Genomic DNA, 23078 nt, shown 5'->3' with positions numbered 1-23078 from the left:
GCCGTCATCATGTTGTCATGGTTACTTTGAGACTTCTACACAGTAGTTTCAGTGAAAAGAAACTTGTTGCACTTTGTTTCATGATGACAGTGTGTGTGTGTGATGGCCGGGCCACACAGAGGTAACAACTACTAAATCATTTGATGATTGACACTGACATTGTTCTCTGTCCCTTTAAGAAGAACAGAGAGGTGGCGAGGGGCTGGCCTGGAGAGAGCTGGAGGCGGCCTTAAGTGGACCAGACCATTGCAGAGGGGGACTGGGGTTAAGGGGGCTGTGTTTGTCCATTAGTTTTGGTTGTTTATCCCCTGTGTTTCTGCTTATTTATATTTGGTATATGGTCCAAGCTGTATTTAAGTCGACTCCTGTCTCATTTGAGGAGGTCAGTTTGTTTGTGTCAGTTCTCTTTGCACATTCTATCTTAAAAATGTTACATTATGTTGACCTCTTTTATTGGCCTGTGTTTGTCTGTGGCCAATAAAGCACCTTTTTTTGAAATTTAAAGCTTTTGTCTCCTTGCCTCACTGCTTGGCCCCTAACAGTATGTAACACTGCATTTTCTTTTTTTCAGTGAAAATGTGCAAAAAAACACTAGTAATAAATAATAAATAGGATGTTTTGAAGCAAATAGTTTTGACTCAATTTGTCCTCTGAATGATCAATATCTTATGATGAACATATGCAGCAACCTGATTTTTTCATCTCTATGTTTAACATTGATATTAACTGGGTAGAATATCGCGATATCGTATCGCGACCCAAGTATCGTGATACATATTGCATTGCAACATCCTTGCCAATACTCACCCCTGGTAACAAATTTGAGAAATTTAGAAATGTGACATAAAAAAAGAACAGCTGAGTACAGCCATATTTTTCTACACAGTGCTCGCACTGGTTCATTAGCAATGCATTGCAGGTGTGATTGTTCTCAATGGTGTCATTCCCATATGTTGAAATGTGAAAGAACTGCAATGTTAGCTCTTTTTTGTTCTTCTTTCCATGATTAAAAGAACAAATTGAACGCACTCATCCAGTCAGGAGTGTTTATCTGCTCCCTCTCAGACATATGTGAATGACTGTAACAAGCTGAGAATACCATGCGTCAAACAGGTCAAACTGAACACAGAGAGAGGGCGATAATGGGGGCCATCCTTGGTTTCTTTCACTGTTACTGATTTACAGTTTTAGATCCATTAGAGGTTACGGACAGAATTAATTCCACCACTTCTTATCACTGACACAGCTTTTACTTGATGGATGGAAGGTAATTTGTACAATTTGTAGAAAAGAGCATATGAATGAGGGTTTCGGGAAACAGTTCTTGTCAGTTAAATGACCTCTAGCTGTCAACCAGGGTTAAACTTTAAATGAATCAACGAGGTGTTGAAAAAAAAAAAAAATAAAAAAAAAAATCTTCCCATATGGCGCTTTTCATTAAAACACATGAAGCCTATTAGTGATACATTAAAAAGCTTTGGATGCCACCCGCTTCTGCACTCTCTCTGCACTTGCCGGAGCAATTGGAATGGGAAGTTAGTTAAGGTGTTAATGTAATGTGAAATGACAGCTGCTGCTCTTGGGCATCGATGGCGGAAGTACATTCAGCATGAATTACACATTATTACATCAACTGTGCCGACAATTAATTCAATTCTGTTCACTTCACATTGGAAGGTGTGAGCCCCGGCCAAAGTGCTTACGCACGCAGCAAGTTGGGATATTAAAAGATGTATATTTATATTGTGGAGCCTCTGGGTTTGATACTCTGTGTTTTTGTGACAAAAATGTAAGACTTAGTGCAGTGGTTCCCAATCATTTTTGTGAAATCATGTGTACCCCCCTCTTCCTATCAGAAGTACCCTTGTCTCGATCATTGGTTCAATACAAATTCAAAACAAGGAGTGTAATTTAAAGAGGAATTAACAGAAAAATAAATAAAAAAAAAAAAAAACTTTTATGTTATTACTACTTAGTAAGGAAATACGGTCTCCTATGGAAAATGTAGCTAATTATTCTCCGATTGTCAGAAGTGTGATAAAATGGCATCGACAGCATAAAATAATCCTGTTTCAATAAATGACATGAAAATATTTTATTTTATTGAGCAATAATACTGTTAGTTTGTGGTGAATTTGTCAAAAATTGGCAAAAAAAAAAAAAAAAAACGAGAAAAATTTTCCCGATTATTTTTTAAATGAATTGTTAAATCTTTCCGAGTACAGTAGTCCCTCGTTTATTGCGGGGGTTCCGTTCTAAAAATAACCCACAATAGGCAAAATCCGCAAAGTAGTCAGATTTATTTTTTTACAATTATTATGCATGTTTTAAAGGTGTAAAAAAAAATGCAATGTAAAATGCATGAAAAATTGCACTGTAAAATAATCAGCGAAGCGCAATATAGCGAGGGACAACTGCACCTCCTGCAATGTGCTCCTGTACCCCAGTTTGGGAACCACTGGCTTAGTGTAATTTAAAAACATGCTTTTCACATCAGCAAGGGCTCACATACTACCTATAGATAGACTGCGTAGACAGATGTATATGTTTGCAGAACATTTTCTTTTTGGATGAAAACGATCAAGAACACAAATCAACATGATGGTGAAAATAAAGTATGAATATATATAACTTTTTAAAACTGAACACATTCATTGGAAGTCAAACAAATAATAATAATGTGTCATTATGATTTATGGGGAACAAGTTGACTGGAAAACACAAAAATCTTCCAAATGTTTCAAGATTATATACAGTCGATGTTCACAAAGGGGGAACAAAAAAAAAGTTGATGATCATGAACAACTTAAAGATGTTTATGCACAAGATGTGTAATAATCTGCTGAGTCAGAGGTTTACCTGAGAGGAGAGCCCTTGGGTGTGGCTATTCCATAACCTTTTGAGTCCAGGTTTCCTCCCACCTTCATGGTGTCACATGGCTTCCTCTGTTCAATGTACTCATTCATGGTCGACTCCAGCAGGTAGGCATACTTGCCCTTGGACTTCCTTACTCTCATTACACCTTCGTCTGTGGTTCTGACAAAGACGGACGGGTCAGCAGCTTTCATGTAGGACCACATCTTCTCAAACACGGCGATCTTTGACCTCTGGTAGTCAGATGGGAATACGAGAGTGGGAAAAAGAGCAAAGAGAATTATAGTCTCATCATTATCAAAGTCATACTATTGTGTTGCACAGAAATGTACGACCCATCAGATTCTGTGATTTCACCGTGACGTTGTGCACGTGGTCAAACACAGCCGACAACACCGGTGTAAACTCCATGTAACCGACTATATCTACGTGTTTGCGCGCTTGCATAAAACTAGATCGATTAATCAATGATTTAGTCAAATTGATCTAAAGTATAAAAAAATCGATATCCATCGCCATTTTGCCATCCGCTTTTATTTTTTTTGTTTAAACACCAAACGTTTGTTGGTGAGAAAAATTGTTTTTCAAATAATGTTTTTCATGTAGGTGCCTTAAACAACTAAATTCTCAAAATGCATCAATATTGTGTTTTTATTCTTTAATGTGTAAAAAAAAACCCTCCAGAATATTGTCTGATAGTAATCGCAGGCCTCTAATTCAAAACAAATCAAAATTGTATCGTGGCAGGCTTTATGACATTGGCAAATATCGAATCGTTGTTCTGATAATCGATATCGTATCGGAATGACACAGGTGATTTACACCCCTAGTAAAACCTGTTTACATGTGTATGTTACACACCGTGGCTCAGTGGTCTATTCAAGTCAATGTTGTGTCCTTGGGCAAGGCACTTTACCCACATTGCCACGTATGGAATTGTGCATGAATGTTGGTGGTGGTCAGGCGTGAAATGGCAGCCACGCCTCTGTCAGTATTCCCCAGGGCAGCTGTGGCTACTTTGTAGCTTACTACCGCTGGTATGACTAACGTGAGTGACTGGTGTGAATGAATAATGGTTTCTGTCACGCACTTTGGGTCTCCTCGAAAAAAGCTCTATATAAATCCAAGCCATTATTATTATTATTATTATTATTATTATTATTATTATTTTTCACAAGCACGTATAGGATTTACACACTAGCATATAACAATTTTTTTTAAATTTATTTGTTTATTTGATGTGGACATCACAGTTACATTAGTGACCCAGATGCACTGTTTTAAGTGTGTTAGCACGGGTGCTAATACACAACACTTGTCCACAGGAGGCTTTTAAAAGGTTAAAAATAACAGAAAACACAAAAGTAAGGAGAAAATATGCACTGTAAAAAACATTACAACAATAAAAGAAAAGCAATATTCAAAGTTAATTAGAAACAGTTATAGGGCAAACAAGAAACCAGGTAAAACTATAAACATGATTTTAGCCAATTTTGGAGTCAATTTTTAAAAGCATCGTCACTCGTCTTTAATTTTAAAGGTGAGCACGTAAAAAAACTAAAATGTATCCCTTTAGGGTACATTCAGCCCTTTACAGCATCCAATTTGCTTTACATGAAAAAGTAAAAATGACAGAGAAATGATGAATATTTGTGTAAATAACTAAATATTTCAGTTGCAGATATCTAAGTTTCTCCACATTCAAAAACTCAATGAAACGCCAATATTTGCAGGGGCACACATGCTTATATCACATGGGATGAACGTCAATCTTAATCTCAAACTTTGGAAAAAACTTTTTCTAATATTGTGAAACTTTTCATAAAACAATTACACAAAATGATGTCAAATTGCCTTTGCTAATGATGTTCCCGTCCCTTCACGCTAACTTCATCCTACCACAAATTAGATTATAGAAATGAGTTCTGGCTGGTTTGAGTCTTTAAGAGCATCTTTGTGGAATTCCTAATGTTTGATAAAATTATCATGCATTTTGTTTATAGATAGATAGATCCTGCCTTTTTTGCATTTAGTGTTAGTCTCGTTTTACTCAGGTGAAAAAGAACTCAATTCATCCATTTATTTAAACTTTGAAGGGCAGTGTGGATAAATTGTAAAAACATTTTAGTTATTTATTTAATTTTAAGCAAAAAAAAACATTATTACATTGTTATTAAAATATTACTTTACATGCAACTACACTTTTAAATAATGCCACAGAGCAGAAAGAGCGCTGCATCAGTGCTGCATGATAATCACAGCCAATCAGAATAAATTTGAATTGAGGAATAAAATGATGATGATCTTTGCATTTTAGAATAATCAGTGGAGCAAACGTTCTCCTCCTCACCCTGAAGAACTCTTTGGTGGAACCGGCATCCAACGTCCCATAAGCGATCTCTGTCTGCTTGGCCAAGTCCTCAGCGCTCTCTATAGGAGACACCATCCTCTCTACTGTCAGGAAAGCGGCCAGGTTGGCAGTATAGGACGAGATGATGATAAGAGTGAAGAACCACCAAACACCTCCTACGATGCGGCCTGACAGAGAGCTGAAAGGAAAGGGAAACAGGGAGCTTTTGACTGCGTTGCAGTTACAGACATGTACAGTAAAAACTATTAGAAACATGTCAAATTAAATTGACCACAGAAATAAATATCAATCAAAAGTAATACACAGACCAATGATACAAATTCAGCTTAAATCTTGGTTCTCAGCATTTTGTGGCTCAAGTATCCCCTTTTTTTTATTTCTGAGTCCAAGCACCCCCCTTTGTCCGACTGTAACATTTTGCCTAAAAAACTATTTAAAAGCAACAATAGAGCATAATGATGGAATGAACGAGTGAAAACAGTATGGAAAGAAACAGTATTTAGTGCAGTGGTTTCCATTAGAGATGTCCCGATACAACTTTTTAACTTCCGATACAATACCAATATTGTACCCTTGAATAATGGTCGATACCGATATTGATAGAATAAGATATCAGCACTAATCATACATACTTTTATTATTTATTTATGAGTGCGGAATGTTAAAAAGGCTTGATTATTAAAAACAGACCAATTTATTATAAACCAATGAATTACATATAATTAATCTTTTAGAATAAGAATATTATATGATTGAATAGAAGAAATTAAAAAAATAAATATGAAGATATTGAAAAAATAAATCCATTTCAGATTTTAGAAAATTCCATATTCGTTTTCTGGCTGATATCGGACCGATATCCGATATCAATATCGGATCAGGACACCCCTAATCCCCATTTTGAAATCAAGAATTTCTGCTGAACCCAAAGACATTTTGTTCTAGAATTAGTTTTTGATCATGTTTGAGCTCAGGTGTATATATATATATATATATATTTTTTTTTTGACTGCATTTTAGTTGAAATAGATTTATATTTCACAAAATGAAATTATAGAAATACAGTTGTTTAAGATTGTGTGTTGTTTTAGTAAAAAAAATAATGATAATTTAAAAAATTCAAAACTCTCTTAATTTTTCAGACATTTCAGGCAACCCCATTTAAACTCCAGGCGACCCCAAAAAGGGTCCCGATCCCAAGGTTTAAAAACACTGATTTAGTGGCTCGTGAATAGATTTATTTCTATAGTTTGTATCATTTCTGGTTATCTCACGTCTTGGGTGGGACCAAGACTGATCATTTAATTGTTAATTTTCCTCTTTATCTCGCTCTTTTTAGTGCCACTGCGTACTTCTAGGGGTACACGTACCCCCATTTGAAAAACACCGCTCTATAGTAATAATTTTCATAAACAAATCAACATCATCTATGAACGAATATCACCTCATCTTTTCTGTGCATCACCAAAGTAAACATAAATATAACGTATCATAAAGGCAGGCAATAGTCTAACCCCCTTCATTTCCTCTCTAAGGTTTTTTTCTTTCAGCGGTTGAGCAGCAACAGCAGATATCTTGTAGCGTTACATGTCGACCCCCCCCCCAAAACAAAAAAAAGCACTGAAGCAAAGAGCAGTCTAGCTTACGCAATGAAAATGACACAAATCTGAAACAAAAAGAGCTTTTATGCTTCACCTTTGTACTGTCAAGCCAAATGGAGCCTGAACATCAAGGCGAGATTAAACATGGAGGAAAGGGGATACGCTAAAACAGAATCATTTAAGATGCTTTTCAGATGACGGGTGGATGATGAAAGAGCAGCCAGGGAGAAAGTGAAGAGCAAACACTGGAAAAATACAGAAGCCTTTGAAAATCAGTCGGGGGAATGCAGAGCTGTCTGCAGGGTGCGTTTGTGTGTGTGTGCGTATGTCAGTGTGTGTGTGTTTGGACTTCTTCACTAGGTGAAAGAAATGCAACATGTTTTCTAGGTGATATATTGTTTCTAGAGAGTGATTGACTCATCTGTGTTAAATCTGGCAGCAAAGTATGAATTTTTTGACTTTTTTAAAAAAAAAATGTTTTTTAAGCTTAAAATAATGTATTGTAATTTCATTAAAAAAGTCAATAATTTACATTTTGTGGTTTGCAATAACTTTGTGTCATCCAATTCCCCTAATTCCCCTTCAAATTATCCGGCTAAACCTTTATTGAGTAGAAGTTATTTATTAACGTTTCATTTAGTCAAATATCTTTTCTGTTATCATCTACTGAGCAAAACTTAAAAATGCACAGAACTGAAGCCGAACTTTCAAACTTTAGAGGCCACGGTTACATGATGTTTTTTAATTCGGAATAGATAATTCTGAATTAAATCATTCGCAGTGTTCTGCTTCGTGTTTACATGGAAATGGTCATTCCTGAACGAGGTTTACATGGAAAACTGGTTTGTTCGGCTTTAGATAATTCCGCTTTAGGTCTGAGGGTTGGGAAGGTTCTGATTGGACAGGGGGAGAACGTGACGTATCACGTCAATCATGTCTATCACACAACTGTCAGCTATAACACAGACAACCACACATGAGAACTGTTTTCACCTTTATTTTGATTTAGTTTTGAAGCAGCAGCTCAACAATAACACACGGTTTCAGTTTGGACTGCGGAGCGGAAGAGAGATAGGAACTAATCAACGGTAAAAAGCCCAGTAAATGTCTGGAAAACAATCGCCAGGAATAAATAGTTGCTCCCTGGTAAAGATATTATCTCTAACAACAGGTAAAATGATAAACTGGTGATACAACAGCCTGTGAATGCATTACGGGGACGCATTTACTTCACCTACGGGTCCTAGTGCCAGCCGTCCAGTGAAGCCTGTTCCATTTACCGCGTTTACCGAGGTCCGTGTGTGTTTAATAAGTTCGTGTGAAAGTCTGCATGTTTATGCCTCCGTCCATGCACTCTTTTCATTATATCCATGTATTTTAAGGCTCTTATTAAATAGCCTAGGCCGGAGCCCGGGCCGCCGCCATCTTGGATTCTGTCATCACCCGCGTGTCATCGCCGCAAGTCTCACAAGCACAGAACAACAAGAATGAACTTAAAGCAGAATTAGGCAAGTGAAGTGTTTACAAGAAAGATGAATTACCTAATTCTGAATTAAAAACGGAAAATAAACCAGCCACCTAACCTCGGAATTAACTTTCATTTGGAATTAAATTAGCATTGGGAATTATGTGTTTACAAGGTCAGGTTAAAGAGGAATTAAAGCTCCCATGTAAATGTGGCCATTGTAGTTCCATTAAAATGTTTAGTGTATTTTGCTAATCACAATTTCTGCTGTATTATATACAGTGAGCAATGACCAGTTTTTTTTTAATTCTTTATACTAGTTATTGCAATTTATTAAAATAGCATTAAATAAAAAGCATTGAATACAACACCAAAAAACAAAATTAATTTGGCTGAAGCTGCAAACGCGCGTATGAACAGAGGTTTGGGTTTTACCACCAGAGGCGTGCAAACTTCTCAGTTCTGACAACTGCTGGCCTCTAGAGATGGCAGTAAACAGCTGTCTCATCCTTTCTGCTTAGTTGAACATCCTTCCACTCCTCCTTTCCTCTCCATCCACACCACTCTGCTCCCTGTCTGTCTCCTGGTGACTTGTGGGGAGGGGTCTGACAGAGGTTTGTTTGGGCCAAAACAACAATGACCTACACCTCAGCGCCCTCACTCATGAATTCAAGGATTTGCGCACTCATGCAGATTTGTTTGTTTGTAGGGGATGGGTTATTTGTTAAAGAGAAAAAACAGGGTCAGAAAGAAGAAAACCCCATTGTGTGTGTGTGTGTGTGTGTGTGTGTTTTTAGCAGAGGAACTGACAAACACAGACCTGTTTGTCTTTGTTTCCTCTTATCCTCCTTTCCACTTCTAAAACCAACCTGAGAGCATAGATAAAAACAATAACTAAGCAGTTTTTTCCACACTAAGAAATGTGTAATAATATTGTCTTGTCAAGGCAATGATCAATCAGTTACCCTATTCACCCCTCCTATAATGTATTCCTGCAAACAGCAGGATTTGTCAGTGGGTGAAGTGGAAGCTCACCAGTATCCCTCTCTACCTACTAATGGCCAGGCTGATTTCACCTATGGAGAACATGTTTGATGCTCAATTCTACTGCTTTATGGTACGTTCACACCAAATGTGGTTTGGGCGTCAAAATCATTCCTTACATGCGTAGTTGGACGCTTGTGCTCATTGAATGCAGACCCCTTGTCACCAGCGTTGAAGATGCTCGAGACGCGCATCGAGGGGAGGGGCTTCTCTGTTGCTGGTGGTGTTCATACTGTACAATGGATGATTTTGTGGCGATCAGTTACGTTCGTAATTCAACCAGTGACTGTGATATGGTGGGGAACATTATTGTAATGAGAAGGCGGTGTTTATGGACGGATGTATTTTAGTGTGACTCAGTGTGTGCACTGTGATGTTAGAGGGCTATAGAGAAGTGTTGTTGAATGGAGAATAAAGTCCTGTTCATCATCTCTACATCATCCAGAAAGTGGCTTGGTTTCTGGATTCACCAGAGCTGCGCTCGGACGAGAGTCGCTTTCAGAGCTACTTCCGTCTCTCCTGTGCCCAGTTTGATGACCTGCTGACCGGCATCGGTGCTCGTATCTCCTACCAGGACACCAACTACAGGCGCTCTATTCCAGCAGATGAGTCTGTCCATCTGTCTCTGGTTAGTGTTTTTGTTCTTCTCATTATTCTGAATACATCACGTAGGGAACGCTCCTGATTGGTCGACGCACCGTGATATGCCCCAATAGTTCAACAATCCCAACTCCAGCGTCGGCCGCGTTGGAGGTGCCGAACGCACGTCAAAAGCGTCCGCTGCGCGAAAAGCTTCAAAACGCGCCTCACAGGAGGCACGGGATGCGCAGCGGGACCTCCGACGCTCCCTAGAAGTGCGTCCACCATGTATTGTGAATGTACACATGCCGCTTTTGACGCTTTCAACACAGCACACAGCAGCACTGTATGTCCCATTCTTTATTCTATACTTTAAGGCTTCTTTCAAATTGAATTCCTCATTATTATAGCTCCACAGACCCCTTTTCTGATGTGCTTCTGAGAGCAACTCGTTTTGGTGCGGTCTTTTTAAATGCAAATGAGACACTCCATACCCCGCCCCCTCTCGGTTCAACTCCACCCTGCTCGGCCATTTTTGTAGTTTGATAGAAGAGATACGGCTATGTAGTGGCGCATAAACTTTTTATTCAGAGGTTATTTACAAAATGTCAACAACAGAAGACTTGTCCATCCAGCCTTACATGTTCGAGCCAGAGTCTGACCCAGCGGAGCGAGATGAAAATGAAGATGATGAACCTGCAGAACCCTAACACTAGCACCGAGCTAACGCTAGCGCCAAGCTAACATCACGAAATGCATTTTAATACAGTCTTTTCAAAGACAAAAATGGCAAAATGAAATGACTAATGAAAACTTTAGACTTTAATTAAATCACGTAGGCCATATCATCAAGGATCTAAAATGAGCACACAGCGCTAACATAAGTCTGAAGACGGTGCAACTGCTAAGCAACTGCTAATGCTAACAAAACAATGACAGGGACGTCTTATCATCACACTTTTTAGCGTTATTTACAGCTTACCGAAGTGCTCTGTTCATCGTCTCCAAAGATAGAAGGAATTGAACCCTCAATCAGACAAAGTCTTTGACAAACCCTTCTTTATACTGGCAGAGGTTGCAGAAGCAGTCATCCTTGAAGTGCTTCGCGCACACAAAAATGACCTTACCCACAGATGTGGGTACATTTCCGTGAAAAATAAAACTCAACCAGGCACTTTGAAAAGGTTCTGATGCTGGGAGACGTTGTAATGAAGCGTGTGGGTTACTACATCCAACAACCAAACATTTTGACTTATCCTCTCGTAACTTCTGCATCCTTGAGCTTGGACTACAAAATAAAAGCGAGAAATAAAAATGGCGAATTGCTCGAAGTGTTGGGCCTGGAGTCGATGTCTTAATTTGGCAGTTCCGCTGCAAATACTGTGATGTAATAGTTCAAAAAACGTAATAGAGAATAGAAAAATCGAAACAGATTGAAAAATATGACCAAAACAGAATATAAAGATATCTACGGAGCACCTGAAGAGACTAATTTGATTTTTTCTGTACTTCTAAACACTCTAAATATACAACAAAATGCATTTAAGGGCTAAAAAAAGTGGATTTAGCATGATATGTCCCCTTTAAGACTATTTCAGTTTTGTAGGCGTTGTATTTTATATTAAATAATCTTGTTTATTAGTTTACCAATTGATCAAACATCGTACCGTACTTTTTCAGTAGTTGATCACATTCTCCAGTGTTCAGTAATATGCCTAAATATGGATATGTGCCTCTGTTTGCCGCAGCGTGTCCATTCAGCAAACACACATAGTAGATCAGTGTCTATATACATGCTTTAGCTGTTCTCTGTGATAAACTGACTAAATAACACCAACTTTAACCATTTACCACTTTTAAAACCACGGCTTCCTTAATGTGCCTGTACCTTTTTTAACCTCTTCTCGCTCGCTGCTCAGTAACAAATAACATCTCGTCTTCTTTGTCTCAGCATTGGTTTCCATTGGCTGTTTACTCACAGTAAAAGCTGCGGAGCATGCATCCTCACGTCTCTGAACAGTAAATCTGTGATCAACCTCATTGGTCTGCTGCAGAAGTCCATAAATTGAAGAGTGACAGCTGGCTTGGCTGAATCGCTGCTCTTTAAGCTGAGAAGAGTTTGATGAAATAGGAAAAGCCAGCGTGGGCAGGGGCAGCTTGGGTAAACCAGGTTTTAACCCGTAAGCCTGGTTCTTTTTAAATATCCCACCCAGGTCAGCTCACATTTTAATTGTTTAAATCTGCCTTAGCCTAACCTAGACAAAGCTGATGAATGACGACAGAGGAGGGTGAAAAGGACATTTTTAGCATTTTTACCTGTGCCAAGCAGGTTATGTTTTGCCTGCATTTATTTACGGTATTTCTTTATTTACCAGTAGTTATTTGTCTATGAACAGTCTAATTTAAAAACTAATGGACGGATTTTGATTGGTGTTCAGGAAATATCTGAAATGGGATATGGAACAGGTGGTGATTACCGTAGATTTTGGATACGTTTTAAGAATTCAGAAAAAAAAAAAAAAACCCTTATCTCTCATCAGTGGCAAAATTTCAAAAATTCACATTTCGGCCGTAATTAAATTTGACTCAGGTGTAGGGTTGGTTCCTCGATCACACCACATCAACTTTTATCCGGATGTGGAAGAAAACCTCAGCTATGAATTTTACTCATTATCTCTGAAATATTTTGGTGACAATGCAATATGGATGACTGCTATGGCGTGGCGGAGGTACATTCTAGTTGTGTTCTATTATTCACATGTCTATATTCCACAGACTGTTTATGAAGTACTTAGAAATTCCAATTGTGTAAAGGTGTAAAAACTAACGCTATCGTTTGTTTTAGTATCTTGAACTTAACTATACGGTGATCAATAATATGATTGGTTTTTTTTTTGTAATTTCCATTTTCATTAAAAATATCCCACTTGTTGAAGTCAATGTTTCATAAATTTGAGTTGGCACTATCTTGTGTTTTTTAAATGCTCTGGATGCAGGTAAAAGCAGAACTCGGCATGAAAACATACTCATACTGTGTGAATGCAAAAAGAAAAAAAAAAAAAAAACTACAGAATTACAAGGACACAGATAATGAACGAGAGACAATATTCTCACTCAGAACATTTAACATTGATACCAAATGATGAAACTCAAGAAAACCCCAGAAACACTAAAGACACAAAAAACAGCCAAGAAGTAAATATATTATAGACACACAGAATGAGTCACAGATAAAGAGCGTGTGACAAAAGGAAATGAGATCATTAAGCAGGAAGCCAATCGGATGTTTGCAGACAGGTATTACAGTAGCTGAGAATTGTTCTACATAAAGTCTATCCCCACAGTAAAGCTATCATATGATTTGTATACCATTTAACTTCAACTCATTTCATCATCATGAATATGAAGCACTGCACAAAAGACCAGCTCAGATCTCCAGCTACATGATCTCCACCCACATCTTCCCAGGAATCTGCTGTAGTGCTAAACTCTCATTAGAATTCCCCAGGCTGGCCTCCTCTTTTTGATATACTAATTAGCAATGACTAATGACTTTAATGAGTGTAAAAATTGAGCCTGTAATAGCAACATTATAATAGATAAGGCAATAGTGAAGGTTTAATTGATAAAGGAAATGCTGTATGTATGTGAATCTTTAGACAAACGTTAGAAGGAACAAAATGTTTGTTTATCTGGCTGCCACTCAACCAACCAGACTCCTGAGAGTCTGGTTGGTTGAGTGGTTATGGTTAAGGCTCAAACATACTCGGGCAGACTCAGGCATAGTTTCCATTCAAATCCTACATTTCCAACAATCCTTAGTGCTTCTCTGTAGTTCTTGTACTCCTGGGACGTGTTTTAAAGGTACTTTCGTAGCTCGTCTGCCAGTCTCTTCTCTAAGCTCGTCTTCATCTCTCATTCATCAGGCGGGTGAAATGCAGGTCGGTGTGTTACATTTAATGCAGGTCGATACAATGCAGAGCAGTGTTTTGTGTGACACGAAGTACGCAAAGAACTTTGCGTGGTAGTCAAATCTGAGCTTTGCAGTTTATTGGCCTGGCGGACTCTTGCTTTGAGGATGTACGCTCGAGTATGTTTGAGCCTTTATTAAGGAAGTTCCTGAGCTTTTCGGTTACAGAGCAGCAGCGGTCGATGAGACACGCCTCTGCAACATTCTCACTTCTTCTGTTCATTATTTTTATGAACAGAATTTCTAGGTGCAGCCAAGGACTGCAGGGTGTCTGGTTTAAGGAGAACAGAATATAATCTCTGCTCTTTGCAGATGATGTTGTCCTGTTGGATCCGTTAAAACAGAACCTTCAGCATGGATTGGGGCTGTTTGCAGCCAAGTGTAAAGTGACCAGGATAAAAATCAACACCTAATTTTTTCTTTTTTTTTTAAATCTCTGTAAAAAGGTGGTTTGTCTGAGGACTGTTTATGCCTCAAGGGGAGGAATCTAAGTATCTTGGGATGTAACGGGAGTGGTGCAGCGGCAGCAGTACCGCCATCTACGTACTGGTCCATTGTGGTGAAGTAGGTGCTAAGCTGAGAAGCAACGCTTTCAATTTACCGGCCAATCTACGTTCCTACCCTCACCCATGGTCATGAACTTTGAGTGATGACTCAAAGTTCGAGTCGTTAGAAATTGGGGGGAGAAGCTCTGTGCCGCAGAAGGAGCTCAGAGTAGAGACGCTGCTCCTCCAAGTCAAGTACTGGTTGCCCCCGAGCCGCCTCCTTATAGGGAGGTGTTCCTGGCATGTCCCAATGGGAGGAGGCCCAGGTGAATACTCAGGACAAAGTCACTCGGCTGGCCTGGTAACATGTTGGGGTTCCCACAGAAGAGCTGGAGGACTCGGCTTTAGATAAGCACAAGAAGATGTATCGATGGTTTGTGTATTAAAAAGCAAAAATGACTAAAACTTATTTAGTAGACACAGCTTTCAAATTACTACATATTTTAGGAAAGAGGTTGTATGCTTGGTCCCATCTATTAAGCTTGACTATAAAGGATACAAAGGAACTTGGAGCAGCACAGCAGAACCTGGGAGTAATCTGCTTTCAGGAAAGTAGAATGGAAACAAAGACATAATAATAAACCCATTGTGTGGAAGCAGAATCTTAAGTGTCAGCAAACACAGTGTATACAGACTAATTGGCTGCTGAATGTTCAAAAAGTACAGAAACAAACACAACTCCAATGAAAACAACCCAAGTCGGTTGAAAAAGCCACGCAGTTTCTATAAGGTTGTGAACATCGCCGAATCAACATAAAACCAAAAAAAGATGAGGTTGTAAAGTTATTTCTCCAAAACTAAAAGCATTTTCTGAGCAGTATGCAAATTATTTGTATTCTAAAAGTGGAGATTCAGATTAAATACAGCCATTGATAATTGAGGTGAATCATTCAACATGTTTGCAGAGCAAGCAGAAGACGGCGACTTCCTGCTTCATTCATGTAAGTAAAATAAAAACTCTGCATTTAATTTAGGCCTAAAATAAATTGTCAATGCATTCTGAATACATTCAAACTACTTTACAAACCTTTTCATTCTACTGACTTACATTAGGGAGCTTTGGTAATTATCACCTTCTTGACGATGCTTGGGTTGCTTGTAAATGTTGAGTTTTAAATGTTTCATTAAGCTCTTGATCCCCAATAGACTCCTCAGCGAAAAAACACAAGCTCTTAAAAATTGTACATTACAAGATAGACACGTGAGGATAATTAACTGTACTAAAGTATTTATAACTGTGATTACCTTTTAATGCCATTTGGACTGCGCATGGCTCGCTGTGCTTCCTGAAAGTACATGCAAGCGAGCAACTCTGGTCCCCAGTTACAGCTGTGGAAGTAAAATGAGCTCTGAGCCAGAAAGCCTGATTGTTATGATGTGCGACACGGGATGCTTTCAGTGCACAGAAGACAGCAAACAACGTTGGTCCAATTTTGGGGATTTTGTTCCCAACTTTTCAACGCACCAATCTCTCTTCATATTGCAAACAAGTGCTCTGAGGGTACATGAAAAGTCAGGTGTTCATTATTATAGTTTTTGTTTGCTTCGGTCTTTGTTTGAAGGTACTGTGAGGTTTTTATTATTTTAGAAAGCTGCATGCTTAACCTTGGAGCAAAAATAATGATTTCATAGAGCATCTCTGTCTCCCTCTCTCTACCCCCCTCTAAAGGTCAACATTACCATGCCATTGAGCTGAAAAGGGAACATTATGGTAATATTACCACCCTGAAGCAAACACACCACAAGTCGTAATTAGACTATTCAACTACACCGTGGAAAATCTTGACGCAAGCATGATGACTTTAAATGAGTTGAAAGTGTTTATTACATTTTTTTTATTTTTTATTATGCAGCCATAAAAATAAATGGTGCACATTTTATCTTGTGTGATGATTACACAGGAATTAATAGAGTCTAAATAACACTACTGCCCGTAGTTACGTGATGAATGGTTACAAGCAGGGTTGGGGTCAATTACATTTTTCAATTACATATCCATCTTCAATTGTCCATGTTCAATTACAATGAAATTATGATTACGGTGGCTGGCATTTTTTCCAATTACAACAATCATTTTTCCCCTGAAAGTCAATTACATTCATGTTCCCAAATATTAAAGTTCAAATTCAATAATCACAATTACTGAGCCTGAAATAACCCCATCAACATGTCCTCTTGTGTTAGCTTTCTGTTAGCATCTCTCATTGATAACGGGTCAGTTTTGACCAAATTTCTTTTTTTCATATTTATGCCTTTTGATAGCCTTATCTCAGAAAAATATTCAGTTTTTTTTTTCCATTTCTATGCCTTACTATATATAGCTTCATCTCTGAAAGTTGGTTGTTTATCACATTATTCATGCCATTTTCACCCCAGTATAAGTGTGCTTGTCATATTTGAACTACTTTTTAGGACCTTATGGTAGCCTCATCTCAGAAAATGTTTTAATTTTCATGCAGTTTTTCTCTAATTTCCATGCCAATTTCAATTACAAAGTCAATTACAACTCAATTATGATCAGAACAGATTTTTTTTCAAATACAATTACATCATAATTATAATGAATTTTAAATTTGATTAGGTATGTAACCTAGGATGAGTCTGAGCTGGCAGGAGTTAATATCGCCCACATGAATAGGAAAAGCAATATTCTCAGCAAGAAAACGTGAATCCAGACACGATTACATCACCACTGACAACCAATAACGTCAACACACCTATAGCACGGCTCTCACAGTGCATTAAGCCGTCCTGTGTAGCAACACAAAGAGGATGAGTTGTACGTGTTTGCTCGAGAGGAGTTTCACACTTGCAGAGAAGCTGCGATGTCTCTCTGCCGTTGCCATGGAATTAAACTCAATTCTCCAAACAGTGCAGCTGAACCGAGAGAGATTTTTGTCATCCCACTTGTTCTCTCTCTCTCTCCCCCTCTCTCATGTGTCTTTAAGGGCATCCACCCTATAGTGCTCTTTGATTGTTATTATATAGGGCTTCTCAGATATCTATTTGGTTCACTGGCTGGCACACAGGGGATTTGTTGATGAGCCAAATAAGCATCAAAGTGCACATCCTTCCTGTTAAACCACTGTTAGTGCGTACATGGGTCTAGGTAGGTTACATGTGTTTGTAGTCAACTATATTCATGCACTGTGCATGTGTGATTACTGTTAAAACCCCTTCTTTGCATCTAAAAATGTGTAAGTGACTGATATGAGTGAGTATAACTGTCACTCTGAGGTATTGAAGGCCTTTGTGTGTTGAGCCTGTTGGATTGCACTTGTTTTTGTTTGTCCGTTTGCTTCTGTGCAAGATAGAAAGTTGCCTTCATGTGTTATTCCAATTAAAAAAAAAAAAAAAAAAAAAAAAAAGGTAAGTTGTGCACTGCCCCAAAGATACAGTAACTATCACTTCCTACCAAATTAGGTGACGAGACGCATGGTAATGTCTGTTTTTTTTTTTTTTAGGAAAATTACAAAAAGATGAATTTCTTTGTTTCTTTTGGTTTGGTTTGCAAAATAACCAAATCTGACAGAGTCATACACAGTCCAATCTGTGTAAAGGAAGGGCTGCTGGAATGGTGAGAAAACCGTTTTTCTTTTCTGTGTGGAGTAGGTTCATCCAGGGTCTATATTTTGTACTTGAGTAAGCCTGCTGCATATATTTGCAGAACTTTGTGTCCCTGAACAAGACGAGTGGAGTTGTTGAACTTTTATATCGACTATGGAAATTGGTTTGAGCTCATTACATGTATAAATAAATACACTCAAAACAGTGTGGAGGTAAGACTTAAATTGCTTTCTTTTTGCAGTTTCTCATTTTTTGTTTGTGAAAGGAAAAATAAAGACAAAAAAAAAAGCCACAGAAAAATCTTTCCCTCCTGAAAAAACATTATGATTGAATAGTCAAATCATTTCAGGCAGCTTGAGCATACCTCAAAAGTTGAATCACCTTTTTTTTATGGCAGTTTGTGAGAGAACAACGTTTGACATTGTGTGCTGTCAGAGATAATCTTTTAAATAAGTTGTTGGAACAAGTTGTTTTTCTATCAACTTAATTCAGGGTGGCCATTCTCTGAAGTACGGTGGCTGGGAAGTGTCAGGTGAATGCATTTACAGAAACGAACACAAATGCAAAAACATCACAACACAAATGCAAAATGGCCACAACGGAAGTGTTTTCGCAACGGAAGTGTTTCCGATGGACCGGTATTATGATTTGATAGCTTGATATGAAAAATATTAGAGTATCCTAATCAACTTTCACTTACTTTCATACGCGTGTCGATGTCTTCTTCTTGTTCTTCTCTGTTCTGGCAAGTTAAAAACATCCGCCAGAAACGTGTCCGTCTGTAACACTGGTCCGTCGGAAACACTTCCGTTGCGGAAACACTTCCGTTGTGGCCATTTTGCATTCGTGTTGTGACCTTTTTGCATTTGTGTTCGTTTCTTTAAATGCACTCACCTGACACTTCCCAGCCACCGTACTGAAGACCTATAGGATCAACTCCACTTCCTCAGAGAACAGCTGTAAACTGGATAGTTCCTCTACTTTGGGCCATTCTAAGTAAATATATGCACACAAAAACTATTAAATCAAAAATCTCTATAATACTTGAGAGAGCCCTTCTGTAACACACAACTATATCACAGAACAAAGGCATAAAAATGGTCTTTCTTCATCATTTTAATCCTGTAATCAAACAAAAGCCAGGCATTATTTATACACTCATTAGCTGCCATTTGATTGGCTGATTTTTTGCATTAGCAATGTTGTGCCTAAGCATTAAATAAGACAGGCAACTGGCGGCCCGGGGGCCACATGCGGCCCTCTGTCTAATTTTGTGCGGCCCCCTAAACAAAATTGTAACTCATGAAGTTGGAAGTTATATGAAGCCCAACTAACACACAAAACTCTAAAAACACAGAAAGCAGCAGCAAAACGCACAAAATGTCAACAAAAGTACACAAAATGATAAAGACACACTAAAGAACCACTGACTGAAAAAACAAAATACACACAAAATGCAAACAAAATTGCACAAAATTACACAAAATGACAACACTAACACAAAAAAAACACATATTGACTCAAAACACACACAAAAGGGCAACAAAAATGTGCCGTATTGACAAAAAAATTGGCAAAATGAATTAATAAACACAAAAAATGTCTAGAAACTCAAAAAGCACCAAGGACACCCACACAAAAGGATTATACAAAGACAAAACTCTGTGACTGTGCTTGTTGTTTTTGATGTACTTGTCTTCTGTGCTATTTATTTGTTTTAGGAACATTTTAGTACATTTTGACACTGTAAATGTGTTTTATGTACTGCTGCCAGGACACACTTGTAAAAACGATTATTAATCTCAATGTGGTTCTCCTGACTAATTAAAACCTAATGAATGAAAAGCCTTTGTTCTTTCCCGTATTAACGCTCATATTGGTCATTATTCTAATTAATGTCGTCATAAATGTTGACAATGTGGCCCTCGCATCAGACAATCACATTTTCTGCCCATCTCTGCATGAAATGATTGTGTGCACATGCAGTGTGCGTGTGTGTGTGTGCTTGAACCCTATTACCTGTGGTCATGTGACGAGACAGAGCTGCACTATATAACAAAAAAGTCCTTATGGAACACCTGAAAAACTGGAGTGCAGCGGACAGGAGAGGTCTCTAAAGTGGTGGTAGGAGTGGAATTGATGTATTGAGTGTGTGGGTGTGTGTTTGTTTGTGAAACTGGGGGGTTTCACACTTTCAGAGCCCTCCTGTCTGCAGAGATAAACACAAGGAGGAGCCACCAGCGTGGACTGGGGCTTATTGGAGTGGCTGACTGACAGCGCTGACATTTGGAAAGAGCACAGTAAACAAGGTTTCATGGAGAATAAATAGCAGGCAAAGCAGTGCAGCTAATACACAAACGTTGAGGTACTGTACCCAATTAACGCCTCATATAGCATTAATCAAGGCAATAGAAACAGCTGAGATCACACGCACGTGCAAAGCCTCTGTAGACGTTGATGAAAGTACAACTTAAAAGTGTTTGGCATTGGACAAAAGGAGCTTTGTTTCAATAGAACCAATCCAAATAGAAAGGGATGAGGGAACATGTTGATGCTAATACAGAACAAAGTGGATCGTCATCGTTTTGTACATTTGCCTTTTAACTTTGATTAAATAGACATTCCTCACTGAAGAATGCACTTAGTACATTTTGTTCACACTCGTGAAGATGAGTACATGTACCTGCTCTGAAATGTCATTAACTTTAAACAGGCTTTATTCTTCTCAGGCCGTTCAACTCACTATGAGTAATTCTGCACAAAAAAAAGCTATGAAATTTAGTTGGCCAGTGTTTAATTTGAACAAGAAAAATCTATGAAAAACTACACCATGTCGTCTTTTTACACTCTTAGATGCAATATTTCATTCAGCCACACATCCTGCACTCCTGCTGTTTCTATGCTGGAGTCACTGGAAGCTGCACTTTTTATCAGCCAATGGTTTTCTGTCCTTCTCTGTGCAACAAAAAACAAAAAAACTAAACTGGAGATGAATCAATACCTGATTTAATCAATAAATATCAGATTCCATCAATTGATTACCAAAGCAAGCTTAGAAAGAAAATGCAAAGTGTATAAAGCAAAGCCAAATTTAATGCAGCATTGTATCTCTGGAACTCTCTTTATTAATGTTATTTTGCACTAAACACTTAAAGACACCATTGTTATTGACCACAGGAGATTAATTAATCTAATAAAATGAGATTAAAGTACAGTATTTAGGTAAATATATGCCTCGCACAACCTCCACTGCCTTTCTTTTCTCTGTATTTAATGTTTTTAATGTATTGTACTGTTTTTATTATTCTGTTTTTTTATTCTGTTTTTTTATTCTGTTTTTTTACTCTGTTTTTTTACTCTGTTTTTTTACTCTGTTTTTTTACTCTGTTTTTTTACTCTGTTTTTATTGTAAAGTGTCCTTGGGTTTCCTGAAAGGCGCTTTTAGATAAAATGAATTATTATTAAAACTGACAATCAGATGCTTTGATAATCTAATAAAGAAAAAAAAAAAAAAAAACATTTCCAGTGATCTTTATTTTAATAAAATAGTTAGTTTACTTTTATTTTTAAAAAGAGCATTCAGGCAAAAATAATGTACGAAGTCTGCCAAACCTATTGACTTTTTTTTCTTTTTTTTTTTTTTTTTTTATTAAAAGAAGAAATTCGAACAAAAAAAGTGTCATCATGAATGCTGGTTGATGGGAATAAAGGGGTGCATCTTACATCATAACTGATAATGAGTCACTGGACAACATTCTGAATTATCCTAACATGTTCCACTTCAGGGATTCAACTAAGTAAAAAGAATTTGGCCATAGGGCTGAGTTCTTCATTACAGCCTAACACTGCTCATACATACATACTGTACATACTGTATGTGCATACGTACGTTGGGCATTGATGATAATAAATGAAAAGAGGAACAAACCAACACATTTCAAACACTCCTTCATAAAAATAACTCAAAAACTCAGATACAGTATGTGTATTTACACACAATCCAAACTGACAGGGGCAAAATCACAGACACACAAACTCACAACCACACCATTAAATATTTTTTTTTGGCTTTTAAAAAAAATATCCCAAGTGCAGTGTTACACTGTGTTCTCCTCTAAAACAGAACTGGCAAGGCTACACGTGGTCGTGCTTACATCTGACTAAACACGGGCAGCAGCATTACACGTCTTTTTAAATCCAGCAGAACAACTCATAATGCTTCAGGGCATCCAGCAACGTGCACTTCTGCGTGTGAATCCAGGCTGTGCTAACTAGAGCAACTAGGTCACCTAAATTTTCAAGGGAAAGATGTCTCCTTCGGGGCAGAATTCGTGCAGGGTGAAACATTCGGTGCACTGGTTTTTAAGACGCGGCGCAGACACCACCATGCTGATTGTGACACTGTGTGCACACACGCTGTCCGACTGGATTTGGAGGTTTTCTGCAAAAGTGACTTAAAAAAAACTCTTAAAATACAAAAAAAACATTTAACCCCAACTTGAAATGACTTATTTATACAAAAAAAAAGCTTTTTAACTCCAGTCATAAGAAAGGTGAGAGCTAAAGTCGTGTTTAATCTTCTTAGAGACAATAAGGAAACACTGTTAGGAAAGCCACCATTAATACAAACAAATGAACAGTCTTGCTGTTACTAAGCAGATACAACTCTAAATAAGTTCATCCCTATTAATAGTAATAATTGAACTCTACAACTGACACTGTAAAACAGTTGGAGGTGGAAACACATGCATTGCCTTGAGCAGAAGAGTAATCTCTTCAGTTTTTTTTTTAGTCACAGACAGTAAAAGGTCTTGCATCAGCCATGAATCCCCCCGAGCATAACAAATGCAAAATAACCCACAAATATGCACGAACACGTGTGGTCAAAAGCACACACAGCAGTGTTACGCACACGCAAACATGCACGCAAAATGCTTCCTCAAAAAAATAGGCCATTTACAATTTGAGGAGACATGATGACATTCTCTCTCTCTCTCTCTCCTTGTGTGGCGTCTGAGGAAATCAATAGCAGATTCATTTTCTGCCAGTAGGAGAGAAACAT

General features: G+C 38.0%; 1 protein-coding gene across 1 annotated transcript in view; it reads right to left on the bottom strand.

The window, feature by feature from the left end:
• The window catches only part of LOC114470780 (glutamate receptor 1-like), a 60213-nt gene that overhangs the window by 17079 nt on the left and 20056 nt on the right, over window positions 1-23078 (bottom strand). Inside the window, exons 9-10 of the mRNA XM_028459110.1 lie at window positions 5225-5423; window positions 2860-3107 (exon numbers count right to left, since the gene is read on the bottom strand). Of these exons, the coding sequence (XP_028314911.1) occupies window positions 2860-3107; window positions 5225-5423 (447 nt within the window). The remainder of the gene's footprint in view (window positions 1-2859; window positions 3108-5224; window positions 5424-23078) is intronic.

The sequence above is a fragment of the Gouania willdenowi genome, chromosome 10 (genome assembly GCF_900634775.1).
Source record: "Gouania willdenowi chromosome 10, fGouWil2.1, whole genome shotgun sequence".
Classification (NCBI taxonomy): domain Eukaryota; kingdom Metazoa; phylum Chordata; class Actinopteri; order Blenniiformes; family Gobiesocidae; genus Gouania; species Gouania willdenowi.
This window is presented reverse-complemented; position numbering and strand designations above follow the sequence as displayed.